The sequence below is a fragment of the Phacochoerus africanus genome, chromosome 2 (genome assembly GCF_016906955.1).
Source record: "Phacochoerus africanus isolate WHEZ1 chromosome 2, ROS_Pafr_v1, whole genome shotgun sequence".
Taxonomy (NCBI): Eukaryota; Metazoa; Chordata; class Mammalia; order Artiodactyla; family Suidae; genus Phacochoerus; species Phacochoerus africanus.
The window spans coordinates 189,540,104-189,554,981 of NC_062545.1; the positions used below are offsets into that span (position 1 = coordinate 189,540,104).

At 43.7% G+C, this 14,878-nt stretch overlaps 1 protein-coding gene across 1 annotated transcript in view; it reads right to left on the bottom strand.

Moving 5' to 3' along the window:
• The window catches only part of ARMH4 (armadillo like helical domain containing 4), a 153,357-nt gene extending 139,935 nt beyond the window's left edge, over positions 1 to 13,422 (bottom strand). The window contains exons 1-2 of the mRNA XM_047767440.1: positions 13,290 to 13,422; positions 1,211 to 2,600 (exon numbers count right to left, since the gene is read on the bottom strand). Of these exons, the coding sequence (XP_047623396.1) occupies positions 1,211 to 2,546 (1,336 nt within the window). The 5' untranslated portion in view covers positions 2,547 to 2,600; positions 13,290 to 13,422. The remainder of the gene's footprint in view (positions 1 to 1,210; positions 2,601 to 13,289) is intronic.
• Positions 13,423 to 14,878: the final 1,456 nt, after the last annotated feature.

Consider the following 14,878-nt stretch of genomic DNA (forward strand, 5'->3'; position numbering starts at 1 on the left):
GATTTCATAATACAATGTTTGAAAAATATTAATCTATATCAGGATTTCTCAGAGGTACTGACATTTTGGCTCAGATAAGTCTTTGTGGTTGAGGGCTACACTGTGCACTGTAGGATGTGCAGCAGCATCTTAGTCTCTGCCCACTAGATGCCCTGTGTTGTGACAACCAAAAAAGTTTCCAGAGATAGGTAATGGAGATTAAGAGATGCAAACTTCCAGTTGCAAAATAAACGGGTCACAAGTATGAAAACTACAGTGTAGGGAATATAGTCAATAATTATGTAACATCGTTATATGGTGACAGATCACAACTAGACTTATCATGGTGATCATTTTGAAATGTACAGAAATATCGAATCACTATGTTATACACCTAACTAATTAGGAACTAAAACAGTGTTGTAGCTCAATTATACTTCAAAAACAAATACTAGTTCTCTTGTGGTGCAGCGGGTTAAAGATCCAGTGTTGCCACTGCAGAGGTTCGGGTCACTGCTGTGTCAGGGGTTCTATCCCTGGCCCAAATGTCCACATGCCACAGGTGTAGCCAAAAAACAAACAAAAAACAACAAAAACAAACTCATAGAAAAAGAGATCCAGAGTTCCCGTTGTGGCACCGTGGAAATGAATCCAACTAGTATCCTGAGGATTCGGGTTCGATCCCTGGCCTCGCTCAGTGGGTTAAGGATCCAGCATTGCCATGGGCTTCAGTGCAGGTAGCAGATGCAGCTCGGATCCCATGTTACTGTAGCTGTGGTGTAGGCTGGCGGCTACAGCTCTGATTCTACCCTTAGCCTGGGAACTTCATACGCCACAAGTACAGCGCTAAAAAGCAAAAAAAGAAAGAACGAAAAGAAAAATAAAAAATAAAAGACACTTAAGGGAGTTCCTGTTTTGGCTCAGCGGGTTAAGGACCAATGTAGTCCTTAACCAATTCATGAGAATGGAGGTTCCATCCCTGGCCTCAATCAGTGGATTAAGGATCAATGTTGCCATAAGCTGTGGTATATTTCACAGATACAGCTCAGATTCAATTCCCTAGCCTGGGAACTTCCATATGCCACAGGTGTGGCCATTAAAATATATATATATATAAAAGAAACCTAAAACTAATACAATGTTATATGTCAATTATATCTCAATTAAAAATAATAAAACCAAAAGAAACATTCCAAATTAAACAAAGCTTTTCTTTTTTTCTTTCTTTTACCTTTAAATGTATTTCCCAATGGTTGATATACCTCAGACTCATATTCTGAGATGGAAACAGTGGTCTCAAAGAACATGGCATTGTCTTCCTTGGTGGAGTCCATAAAGTCTGCAGTATTTTGGACCAGGTTGACGACTGAGACCTTCGTGTCTTCAACTGAACTCGTGGGAGTAAAGGAACTAGGATCAGTGAAAGCAGATGACCTCTCATCCCCACGTGCCATTAGCAGGGTTGTCCCCATGTGCGTTTCCCCTTCAGGCAGCCTCAGAGTCACATCTGCAGCCTCTGTCAAAGTTTCCACTCCTTCCATGCCGTCCATGACGTCATCCATTACTTGGGCTGTCTGAGGCGTCTCCATTCTCACCTGGGGATCTGGATCATCTCCAAGCTTTGGGGTCTTTATTTGGCTTACAGTCTCCAATTTGGTGTCATCCCACTCATCAGCTACAACGGAGGCAGCTGGAATAGATGTGCTGACACTCGCTGTGACTTTGGGAGCTCCCAGCACGCTGTCAGTTTCTAGTTCAACACCCAGGTTATACTCAGAGATCAGGGGCCAGGGCTTGGTGGCTGTAGCCTGGGTGTTATCAGCTGTCATCTGGGAAGACTCAGTGCCTGCTGTGGGCTTGGCATCAGGAAAGGAAGTTGTCTTCTGTTCTGGGTCTGATTCAAATGCCTCAGTCCTTGGACTGGTGCTTAGCATTTCTTTAGTATTCACATGGGATGAAGGGGAATGTCCCAGACTAAATCCTCCCTGACTTTCAGCTGCAAACAACTGATCATCCACATAGTTCAGAAAATCGTGTGTTGCTTTGGTGGCCCCTTCCACAACAGGCTGAATGATGGTACTACTGAACGGTTCCTCCTTCTCATCAGTATTCAGAGAAGCAGTTGGAGTGATAAGGTTGGTTAGCATGGGCGTAGACAGTAGGCTTTGGGGAGACATTCTTTCTGGCTGGCTGGAAACAAATACTTCTTCCCCCACTGGGACCACTGGCTCAGTAGCAGTGTAAGTGCCAGGGCTACTAGGCTGTGTGAGCCCAGCTCCTATAGAAGGAGTTTCTTTGTTACTAAGGAATACTTTATTTACTGGTGGTGTTGATGGTCCCACTGACACTATCATTGGATCTTCAGAGACCAGAGTGTACTTTGAAGTAATGGAGTTATTTTCTAGGTCATCTGTGTTCAGCCTCTCAGACTGCCCTTTTTCTGCAGGAACAGGTGCTAGCTCCCTTCTTCCCATTTTGGGGAAAGCCAGGCATCGTGTGGCAACATCGAGAAGTAAAAGGCCACAGAAAGCCAGACAAATGTGCAGTAAAACTGGTCTGCTCATCATGGAAGAGAAATGTGTACATAAATTGGCAGAGTTGACAATTCCAGTAATTGAGTCCTGCAGAAAAATAAAGCACATCAAACTTGCATATAGATATATTTTGTAAATAAGTCCCTTTAAATTAAACCATAAGTAAAATAATCTCCTTCACTTTATGCTCAAAGATGGTACATAGGAGAAGGCTGTTCTATTTCTTTGTACCTTTGAGACATGGATAACCCAGTTCATTTTTCCCTGCTGAATTCTGCAGCTGATTTAACCTGAAGCTCTCTAGAAAAGGGTACACATAGTTCAAGTACTAAGTTCATTGTTTTTTTAAATACCTACTTGAAATAAACTACCCTTGAAGTCACATTTGTAAAATTCTCCCCAAATTCTTCTATTAATCATGTAGTCAAATGACTGCAGAAATAGCAACATATCCAGGATAAAGAAAGCAAATCTTTTTTTTTTTTTTTTTGAATTTTTGTATTTTCTGGGGCCGCACCCGCAGCATATGGAGGTTCCCAGGTTAGGGGTCTAATCGGAGCTATAGCTGCCGGCTTACGCCACAGCCACAGCAACACCAGATCTGAGCCTCATCTGCAACCTACACCACAGCTCACGGCAATGCCAAGCAAGTCCAGTGATTGAACCTGCAACCTCATGGTTCCTGGTCAGATTTGTTAACCATTGAGCCATGACAGGAACTCCAACAAAGTAAATCTTAACATTTACTCACATTACTTTCACAGAACCTTTTAAATGTCATTATAAAGTTCTGAACACCAGTTTCATTCAAAAGTTTTTCTAAGTATATAAGTGATTTTCAAATAAATTTATATATATTTTTTTTTTAATTTAGGGCCACACCTGCAGCATACAGAAGTTCCCAGGCTAGGGACTGAATCAAAGCTGCAGCTACTGGCTCATGCCACAGCCACAGCATACAGGATCCACAGAACCACATCTGCAACATATGCCACAGTTCTGATTCAACCCTCAGCCTGGAAACTTCCATATGCCCTAAAAAGCAAAACAAACAAACAAATAAATAAAATTTACCTTTAAAATACATAATTTTCTCTGGAACAACTATAAAAACTATAGGCAAAACATTCATGTCTCAAAAAAATCAGAAAAGCTAAAATAGTTGATGTAAATAAGTGTATTTTTTGAAAGAAAAAAAACTGTTTATAAAAACCAAAACACATTTTAAATTAGTAATCTTTTTTTTTTTTGCTTCTTTTTGGGGCCGCACCTGTGGCATCTGGAGGTTCCCAGGTTAGGGGTTGAATCAGAACCGCAGCTGCTGGCCTACACCACAGCCCGGCAATGCAGGATCCAAGCCACATATGCAACCTACATCACACCTCACGGCAATGCCGGATCCTTAACCCACTGAGCGAGGCCAGGGATTGAACCCACAACCTCATGGATATTAGTTGGGTTCTTAACTCACTGAGCCATGATGTAAACTCCTTAAATTAGTAATCTTTAACAAATACATATTATTATAAGATTAAGATTTATTATTTTAAAAAAAAACTATTCACACTCTTGCTCTCTTTTTATTTATTTCACTGGGCAGGGACCTTTCTTTTCCCATCATCAGAAAGTTCTTAGAGGAGTTCCTGTCATGGCGCAGTGGTTAATGAATCTGACTAGGAACCATGAGGTTGCGGGTTCAATCCCTGGACTTGCTCAGTGGGTTAACAATCCAGCGTTGCCGTGAGCTGTGGTGTAGGTTGCAGACAAGGCTCAGATCTGGCGTTGCTGTGGCTCTGGCTTAGGCTGGTGGCTACAGCTCTGATATGACCCCTAGCCTGGAAACTCCATATGCCGCGGGAGTGGCCCTAGAAAAAGGCAAAAAGACAAAAAAAGAAAAAAAAAAGAAAGTTCTTAGATACTGCAGGATTTCTAGAAAATTACACCTAGGAATAAAAATTCTAAACCTAACTACTAAAACCTTATCTATATAAAAATTACACTCCTCCATTCTTCCAAGTCTAATAATTAAACTCTCTGGGCTAAGCACATGATGTACACACATAAAATATGAAAATTTATGTTTTCATAGGGTCTTCTCCCCTTAAGGAATCCTATTATCTAATTTAGTCTTATAGGTCCTTTTGGGATAGAGATCTAAACAATTGAAGAGAAAAAGGTTCAATTTTTCTACATAAGGAAAGAGGAATCCATGGGTTTGGAGCTGAGGCCTCTTGCTGAACTATCAGCACCATGTGACTGAACTATCTTAGAAATGGATCCTCCAGCCCCAGTCATGCTTTCAGATGACTAACTATAGCTTCTGCTGACAACATGACTTAAGAGTTCTTGTATCAGAACCATCCAGCTAAGCTACTCTCAAATTCCTAACACACAGACATGGGGTGAAATAATAAATATTTATTGCCACCAAGTTGGGGGTAATTTCTTTAGACAGAAATCTTGACTCCATAGTACTTTGGGAGAATACAGGAATGGGAAGATGTCATGAGATGCCATGTGCCGAAAAGGAATAGCATATCAAGGATCCTAAATTTAGAAGCAAAGTGGCATTCCCGTCATGGCGCAGCAGAAATGAATCTGACTAGGTACCATGAGGTTGCAGGTTCGATCCCTGGCCTTGCTCAGTGGGTTAAGGATCCAGTGTTGCTGTGAACTGTGGTGTAGATCACAGATATGGCTTAAACCTGGCATTGCTATGGCTGTGGTGTAGGCCAGCAGCTATAGCTCTGATTAGACAGACCCCTAGCCTGGGAACTTCCATATGCCATGGGTGCGGCCCTAAAAAGAAAAAAGAAAAAACATTTAGAATCAAAGAAGCCATAGGCGACTAGGAGAAATGTGAGTCACCCCCAAGTATCCTCAGAGATAGTGAAAGGGATGCCAGATTTCCCCATATGTAGGATGAGAGTCTGAAGCAACAATATTTAAATATGAACTTACATATGGGTAGTAAGCATTGTTGTTGTTGTTTTTTATCTTTGTCTTTTTAGGGCCACTCCCACAGCATATGGAGGTTCCCAGGCTAGGAATCAAATAGGAGCTACAGCTGCTGGCCTACACCACAGCCATGGCGACACCAGATCCCAGCCGCATCTGTGACCTACACCACAGCTCATGGCAACGCCGGATCCTTAACCCACTGAGCGAGGCCAGGGATCGAACCCTCATCCTCATGGATACTAGTCTAGTTCATTAACCACTGAGCCATGATGGGAACTCCTCAAGCATTGTTTTAAAAGGAGAGAATATAGGAAAGATACTCAAAAAAGAAGAAGTAGCATGTGACCATTCTGGACATTAGTTTTCCCCATACTTTAGACAAGCCATAAACATCCCAGTTCATAGCCAAGTAACAAATCTAACAGCAGTATTTGGCCTGCTGCCTTGATTTTCCTGCCTTAAAACAAAAACACATGGTAGTTGTAAAGCCAGAGTGCTCACAGTTGCTGAAACTACCCCTGTGATTTCTGAACAAACTGACCCATAAACGATATAGTCGAAGATACGTAAAAGCTCATTTCTGGCTCATTTCTGATCTGTACAGAGAGCTGCCCTTTGCTATACAAATATTTTTCCTCTTCAGTGAAATCGTACTAAACATCCCTGAAAATGGAAGTGACGGACTAAAAGCTGGGTCTCCACGATCTCATGCTTCTGGATAAAAACCTGAAAAAAGACTTCCCTTTGTGGATCAGCAGAAACAAATCTGACTAGCATACATGAGGATGCAGGTTTGATCCCTGGCTTCACTCAGTGGGTTAAAGATCTGGCATTGCTGTGACTGTGGCATAGGCTTTCAGCTACAGCTCTGATTCAACCCCTAGTCTGGGAATCTCCATATGCCTCGGGTGCAGCCCTAAAAAGACAAACACACACGCACAAAAAAAAAAAAAAAAGCAGGCCAGGCCACCATGAATGACAGCATAATTTAGAGGGACACAGACTGGAATCCTAGCTTTATTGTTAAAATGTGCTATGTAATACCAGTTTCTTCTTTGACAGAGTGAGGAGTTGAACAAAATAATCTCTGAAATCACTTCTATCTCCAAGATTCCATTTTCATATTTTATCTATAAACACAAAATGAAAATACAAATATTTTCATAGTCCCACAATTTTGCCACCAAGTAGGCAAAGCCCCCAAAGGATGGCACAAATGCTTCACATTTTATGTACATGGTTCTGGAGTCATGTGGACTGAGAGTAGAATTTTATGAACAAATCAGATTTGGAGGGTAGGAAGGACAAACAATAAATATTTAAAATAATCTCTACTGCCTTTGAAAACCAGATTTTTTTTCCTTCAAGGTTTCATTTTTATCTAAATCTTGAGCTCTAGAATTTTTGTCTGAGGGGAATTCTCCCCTTGCTCTAAAAGACTCGCCTTCTGGAATTAAGTATAGGCCACCTGCTTTCTAAATCCTACTGCGACAGAAAAAGTGAGGTGAACTGCAAGCCTAGTCTATGTCTGCGTCTTGCAGCCATATGCTCCTTCTCCCTACTACTCAAAGTGATGCCTGAACTTTAAGAGAAGCAGAAAAGACAGCTTGTAGGAATGGCAGCAGGGAACACATCTGCAACTCAGATAAACTGGTAGATGACCTTCAAGTTCCAGGTCTTTCTCCATCTTTGAAAGCACAGCACGGGTTTGCCCAGCCACTCCCAGGAGTCTGATGTCCTTGGCTGGAGCTGCGTGATGTTAGAGAACAAATAAGGAAAGACAGACTGTTGTCAATTCAATGACTATGTTTCCAAACCTAAATAACCAGATGAAATTATATTTTGAAGGCCATGGGCTTTTCTTTTTCCCTCGACATTGTCTCCTGTGCCTGGCCAAGTGCCTGGCATAAGGAAATGTTTAGTAAATATTAGCTGACCTAACAGATGAACATCTATAGCCTGCTTTGCTGAGGGAGGAGGAGGGAGGGGAGATTTCATTGCTTATTAGAAACTGTCTTAATTATCTTACATTAAGTCGAATATCAGTATATTTAATAAACAAACAAAATATTTCTCTTAACTCTTCCTTTCCACAGTGACCTTGAATACTGCTTTCTTTTCACTGTATTGGTCTGTACCAATTAATTCAGATAAGTGAACTCTAACCCAACTGCTAACTGATAGTGGATATTAGCTTCTAATAGCTTAAAAAGCATCCCTTTCTGAGCAAGTCAGTAGCACTTTGTCTGTCATTCACTATCAAGGTATCCTAATGGCTTGGCCATCCTCTAAACAATTTACTATGTTTCTGCCACCAGGGAGAAGATAAGCTGTTCTGTCAAGCATTATCTTTGACAATCTTAAACAGACACAGGCCAGAATCTGTTTCTTTGTCAAGTCTAAGCATATTCAAGTTTCAAAGACAAAGGAAAGACAGCATAAAAAATACAGCCTTAGCTGTCTTGCCAGACTTAAAAACCAGGTTTTTTTAAACACTTGGTCAATGTTTTTTCTAACTAAAATGTATACTGCTATTGTTCAGCGTGTTACCAGAATGAATATAGACACAAAAGGGAATCCATGTGTTAAATTATTCTTACAGTGACATAGGTGCGTTTTTCAAAGTAAATTGATTTCCATGTATAATATATAAAGAACATGAACATTGCCCTAAGACACGGGAGTCGTATAGAGTGTGCCAAAAAAAAAAAACTGGTGACAATCTGCCTGATATTTTCCTTTTGGCAAGATAAAAAAAATACCATAAATAGCTGATGTGGGGGTGTGGGAAGAAAGCTGCCTCATCTTGGATTTTCATTATCTACTGGACATTACTGGGATGCTGCCTCAAGCATACCATCTTCATCTAAACTTGAGCTTCATCTTGAACTCTTCTCTCCTTTATATTCTAGATTTGCAACTTCTGTGGATCCCTCCCTCATAATACCTCTTAGAATTGTCCTTTCCTGAGGACACTGGATTGTCAGCATTTTAACTGCCTCTTAATTGATGCTCCTCATCAGTCTCTCTCCTCTCCAATCCATTTTATACAATCCAGATGATTTACTCTTAGGAAGAAAAATGACAATAATCAATCAAAAATGGCTACCTTTTGAGGGATCTCACGTGTTTCAAATGCCTTATGCAATTTATCTTACTGAATCCATTAACAATAACTTCATGAGATAGGTACCATATCTCTTACCTTAGGTGAGAAAACTAGCAGCCTAGAGAGGATAATTACCTTGACCACGTGATTATGTCTGTTTCGGAAATTGTGAATTCTGTCAGACGTCAAGTTTCCTGCCTTTGCCACTACAACCCCTGCCTTCCCAAAACACACCATTTGATGTCCCCCAAAACACAACTGCCAAATTCCATCTTTATAATGCAACCCCACATCACGAGTGCCCAGTATAAATACCATTGTCCTCTTTGTGCCTTACTTATTTCAGGTCGCTAAGTTTTGCTCCTGCCACTGCCCTAGCCAGAAGGTTCCCTCCCCACTCCCTACCCGAGGTATCCAAAACCTCAACCCCAGGCCAGTCCTGTTTACAAAATGTTGTCACAAAACCACCTGGGCCATTCTCTTCTCACCCTTCTCTTAACTTCTCCAGCACAAATTGTCATGTCTGTAAGCCTCATTACCTCAAATAAGACTACGTTCTTTGCATGCAAACACTGGTCTTCCAGCTTCCTTTGTCTGCCATATAACTGCTAATAATCGTGGACACATGGGGTCAGGGATCGGGGGTTGATAAATATTTACTATTGTGAAATGAATATCAATAACCATTCAAGAATGTGGAAAAGAGGAGTTCCCATTGTGGCGCAGCAGAAATGAATCCAACTAGGAACCATGAGGTTGCAGGTTCAATCCCTGGCATTGCTCAGTGGGTTAAGTGTTAAAGATCCAGAGTTGCTGTAAGCTGTGGTGTAGGTAGCAGATGAGGCTCAGATCTAGTGGTATTGTGGCTGTGACGTAGGCTGACAGCTACAGCTCCGATTCAACCCCTAGCCTGGGAACCTCCACATGCTGAGGGTGCGGCCCTAAAAAAGGATAGAAAGACGACAAAAAAAAAAAGAATGTGGAAAAGAGTGTTCTGAATCCCTATTTTATAGTGTAAGTTTTTCAATGACATCTCAGTCTATCCATGTCTAATGGTATGTTTTGTTCATCACTTGGTCAGTTTTGGCTACTTATTCAATTGGCGGTTTTAATCATAGTAATAATTTCTATATTCTCATTTCTGCTATATTTAGGTTTTTGGAGTTGATTGCATTAAACTCATCAAAAAAAAACGCATTTAAAAAAATAAATCACTAGGAACATGGGACAAGTCTCACAGCTTCAGGTCAACTTGCTTCCCAATTACCCCTTCACCTTGCAAAATCCAATTAGTCATTCTTTGATTGATAATAGGAAAAGAAAAAACTCTTTCCCTTTCTTTGTTTGCATCTTAATAATATTCCTATTGTGTTTTTTTTTTACTGATTCTCAATGATTATTTTGTCATTGTCCTACCTTTTCTTTTTTAATCCCTAAGGCTCTAGTTGCCAACCCGATTTCATTTGTCTGAGGCAGAGCTTATCAAGACTCTGACCCTATTAACCCAGCTGTGGCACACCGCATTAAGGTAGCCCATCTCTGATTCACTGTGCAGTTGACAACTGTCAGGGTCCTGATATATTGTTTTTAACATCATCTGACCCAGTCACCCTTCACTATAAATTAAGTGGCTGGAGTGACAGATGATCCTTTCAGTGGCATGTGCAACCACAGTGGAAGGAGGGAGAACAGAGTAACCACAAAGAAAAAGCAGAGTCCCACGGGAGGAAAGTGGCCTCTGTGGTGACAGGGAAGAGGGAAAGTAGGCTGGGGTCGAGATGGTTACTCTGGCAAGTGCCAGCAAAGTGCTTTACCATTCCTGCAGACCACAACTAAGTTCTACGTAGCAAGCCCACAAGCTTTGTTCTCTACAATTTAGCAATGCAGACAAATGAAATATCTGTGTTGACCACTCCTAGTGTGTCATCCTACTTCTGGTCAAAGAAGCTGGATGTGAAGACTTAAAAGCTGGCTTTGAGTTCCAGCCTACCTTGAGCAAATCACTGAAACTCAGTTTCCTCATTGCCAAGCGGAGATAATAATGCTTATTCTGTTTTCTTCAAACATGGAAGAGAGACAACAAAGTAATAGTAGAATAAAAGTGGTTTTAAGAAAAAAAAATTTTTGTCTTTTTAGGGCCGCACCCAAGGCATATGGAGGTTCCCAGGCTAAGGGTCAAATGGGAGCTGTAACCCCAGCCTATGCCACAGCCACAGCAACTCGGTGGGACTGATCCCCTGGTGGGCTGGGCCCTCCTCAGGCACGGCCATGGCCACCTTGTCGATGCCACTCCTCAGCATCCCATTAGTCATCTTCTCTGAAAACCCGGGAGAGTTCCTGGGGGAACACGGAACAGGGGGACCGAGCCGAGTCGTCAACCTACACCACAGCTCATGGCAATGCTGGATCCTTAACCCACTGAGCAAGGCCAGGGATCAAAACTGCATCCTCATGGATGCTAGTCAGATTCTTTTCCACTGAGCCACAACGGGAACTCCAAAAAAAAATGTTTAAGTAGCACACAGTTTAAGATATATTAGGGTGGTACTATCAAGCATTCCCCTCAAAATACAGAAATGTGAGGGATCTGAAGGATCCATAACACCCCTTTTTCCCCAGGCTATTTCTATGGAGCGTCCCCTTTCGGCTTTTCATGCAGACAAAGTGACCTGGGAATTGTCTGATGTTTGCAGAACTCTATCCTAATCAATCTTGATCAACAAGCTCTTGTCCATTCATCATAGAGTTCTTTTCAACAACCCAATGTGACACTTCATTTTTGTCCTTTATTGTTCACAAACCTTATTAGCTTGACACAATCTCTAAATACTAGCCTGTGTTTAAGGAGAAAGTAATCCCCAGGCAAACATTTTAAGGAATAAACATAATAGCTAACATTTCAAGCTGAAACTTGATTCAGATACTTTTCTTACAATCACCAAGCAAACACAATATGAAAAAAACAGGACTGACCACACATCTTAATTAGAGAATGTACTTTCACTTTACAGAGTTTAAAATCAAGTTCTCTTTGAATAGCCGGCTTCCCTAGGTGAGAATAAACAAAATTCAGTGAACAAAAACACAATTCTCTGCACAAGTTTTCAGGCAAACGTCTGCTGAATAAAAGTGAAGTATACCTTTAGATGATGAGTAGGAATTTACCATAACAGGTAAGCCCATCACCCCTAATTTTGATCAAACCATTTCTGTAAAACCAAATTATAATCTAGAAAGATCTAGCAGGAAATGTGGGAATATAATGCCAAGAAGCCTCCCATGAAAACAAAGACAAGTCCATATCTCCTTAATTGGCTCTGTTGCTGTAGCTACCTTAACACTTGCTGAGTCTTGGGAGTTTTGTGAATAAACACAATCAATATCGTCTGCTGCATAAGTGCTGGGTTCATTACTGTGACAAATATAACAACTCTACCTTATTCATAACAGTAAATCAGGCTACCCTTAAAACTCTACTATGAATAAATGCTCTGATATCATCCTTGTTTTGAGTTTCTTTCACCAGATGCTACAGTGGGATTCTGACAGCAAGTGACCAAAAGTCGGCCCGTGACTGAATCTGTAGGTGTTTAAACAAGACTCCTTGGAACCCAACAGCATCTCTAGCAATCAGAAAAACACACAAAAAAGGAGAGGAGACTTCCAAATTCTGGACGCGCATTTTGCTCCCTATGGAAGAAATCCTTCGGAGTTCTATAGATGGTTTTGTGAGCCACTCCCCCTTTCCCTTAAGTTTCAAACTAAAACTTCCACAGAAAAAATAGGCAGACTCTTTAAAGCAGCCTCTCTTCTCCACAGCGGCTCTACACTGAAAAGAGAAGCCAAGATCCTGGCAAATCCTCAGCATCAGCTTAGGAAAGCACATATTTGTCTTTCAGAACTTCAAACTCCTGAGGCTCCTGTATTTTGTGCATCCGGTCACTTTTTTGCAAACCAGGCTCTACATGTTAGGAATGTACACAAGTTGGGTTCTGTCAGTAACCAGGATGCACGTACCACATTTGGGCACCTCCAGGCAGCACCTCGAAACCACTGTGGAGTCTAACCTGCAGGCCCTCTTGTCCAATTAAGTGACCTTTCCAAGGAGCATCCTCCTGCCACGTCCTGAGGGACCAGACAGGGTCTGAGCAAGGAGGTTCCCGTGACAGCTCTGCGCTAAACACTCAACTGTTTTCTGCAAAGTAGCACAACACATTTCGGTGGCCACTGCAGCCCCCATTTGCTCCTCGGCTGCCGGGCACGGACTGGCATCTGGGACACTGCAATCGATGCTTTGAAAAGAGCAAATCTTAGTCTTCAGGAACTTCTCTACCACCGCTGTGAGACCGAGGGGGAGGGAGGGAAGAAAGAAAAGCCCACACAAAAGCAGCCAGCCCTGCAAGCTCAGCCAGCACAAAGGCCCGCTCGCTGGTGCGGAGCAGTGAGGCTGGGCTGGAGCGAGGAGTGCGGCGAGTCCTGCGAGGCCCGACCCCGCGCCCCACGCTCCCAGGGCTGCCCCCGCGAACCCCGCGCCGGGGCTCCGCGTTCTGCCGGGGGCGCAGAGCGCACGCCTGGCGCACCCCGACTGCCTCGCTCCCCGGACCGCCCCGCTCCCGGGGCGGCCCCGTGCCGCCGGAGACCCTGGCTCCGTCTCTGCTCGAGCAGCCTGCGTGTCGCCGCGGCCGCCCAGGCCGGCCCGGCCTCACCTGTGCGCCTTCAGCGGAGCAGCGCGCAGAGGACAGCGGCGGCGACCGCGCTCTGCATCCCCGCGGCGAACCCTGCAGCGGCGGCGGCTCCCTCCGCTGTCTGGGACGCCAGAGGGAGGGCGCTTGGCTTTGTTGCTTATTCAGAAGGCGGCGACTGAGGCTGGAGATTGGGCGGCGGGATGATGTGCCCGCCCCGGCTCGCCGGGCACATACAACCGAGGCGGTCGCCGCACGCCCCTCCGCGCCCACTTCCCCGCCTCCTATCCGCGCGGGGGCGGGCCCTACTAGCTTCCAGGCTCCCGGGACCCCTCCGGAGTCTGCCTGCCCTCCAGTCCCTCTTCGCAGCCCGGGCTTCTGCTGTTGCTCTGCCTTAGCGCATACAGAGAAGAGACCAAGGCACCGTTTTCTCTGCAAGAGTCCGAATTTCTCTCGTCTTTGGGGCGAGGGGAACAAGTCGGAGGCCGCAGGGTGTTCCTTATGAAAAGCTTATGGCTTCCTCGTGGCCCTAAGGAATACCCAGTAAATTCGTCCTACACAAAATGTTTCCTTCCCCATCAGTCAGAGAAGAAGTTGGAAATAAGTAGTCATAGAAGTACAGTTTATTGAGTCCTTGCCAGGCGCAATGCTCGTGCTTCACTCATTACCTACCTTTAATCTACTCAATAACCCTGGAAGGTAGGTAGGTACTGGTAATCCGCATTTAACAGAGGAAGTTGAGGCCGAAGGCTGTGTAACCTGCCCAAGGATTTACGCAAAGGTGACCACTGGGAATTCATGACCCTCATTCTTGAGTTTCGCAAGGACTCAATTTTCTTTTATTTATTTATTTTTGCTTTTAGGGCCTCACCCCTAGCGTATGGATGTTCCAAGCTAGGGGATGGAATCGGAGCTACAGCTGTCAGCCTACTCCAGAGCGCACAGCAACGAGGGATCCCCGACCTACTGAGCGAGGCCGGAATGGACACTCTCCCCCCATCCCCCGCATCTTCATGTATGCTTGTTGGATTGTTTCTGCCGCTCCAGAGCCAGAATTCCAAGGACTCAATTTACTTAATCTCATATACCTAATTTTGGATAGAAGGAGGGGTCAGGAGTCTAAAGGCCCATTCTAGAAGAACCGCCCCCCCCAGCACTTTACATTTGCGATGCACTTTCCAAAGACATCATCTCTTATACTTAACTCCCTTCTTTATAATAGCTGTCTTAGTCGGTTTTGTAATTATTTATAAACATCTTTTTTTTTTTTTTTGTCTTTTTGCCGTTTCTTGGGCCGCTCCCGCGGCATATGGAGGTTCCCAGGCTAGGGGTCCAATCAGAGCTGTAGCCGCCGGCCTACTCCAGAGCCACAGCAACGCGGGATCCGAGCCGAGTCTGCGACCTACACCACAGCTCACCACAACACCGGATCATTAACCCACTGAGCAAGGCCAGGGATTGAACCCGCAACCTCATGGTTCCTAGTCAGATTCATTAACCACTGCGCCACGACAGGAACTCCTATAAACATCTTGAAGTCAGAGCAAGGTCTTCTTCACCTTTGACCCCCACACCAAGCACAATGCACTCCTATGCACTACCTCACTTAATCC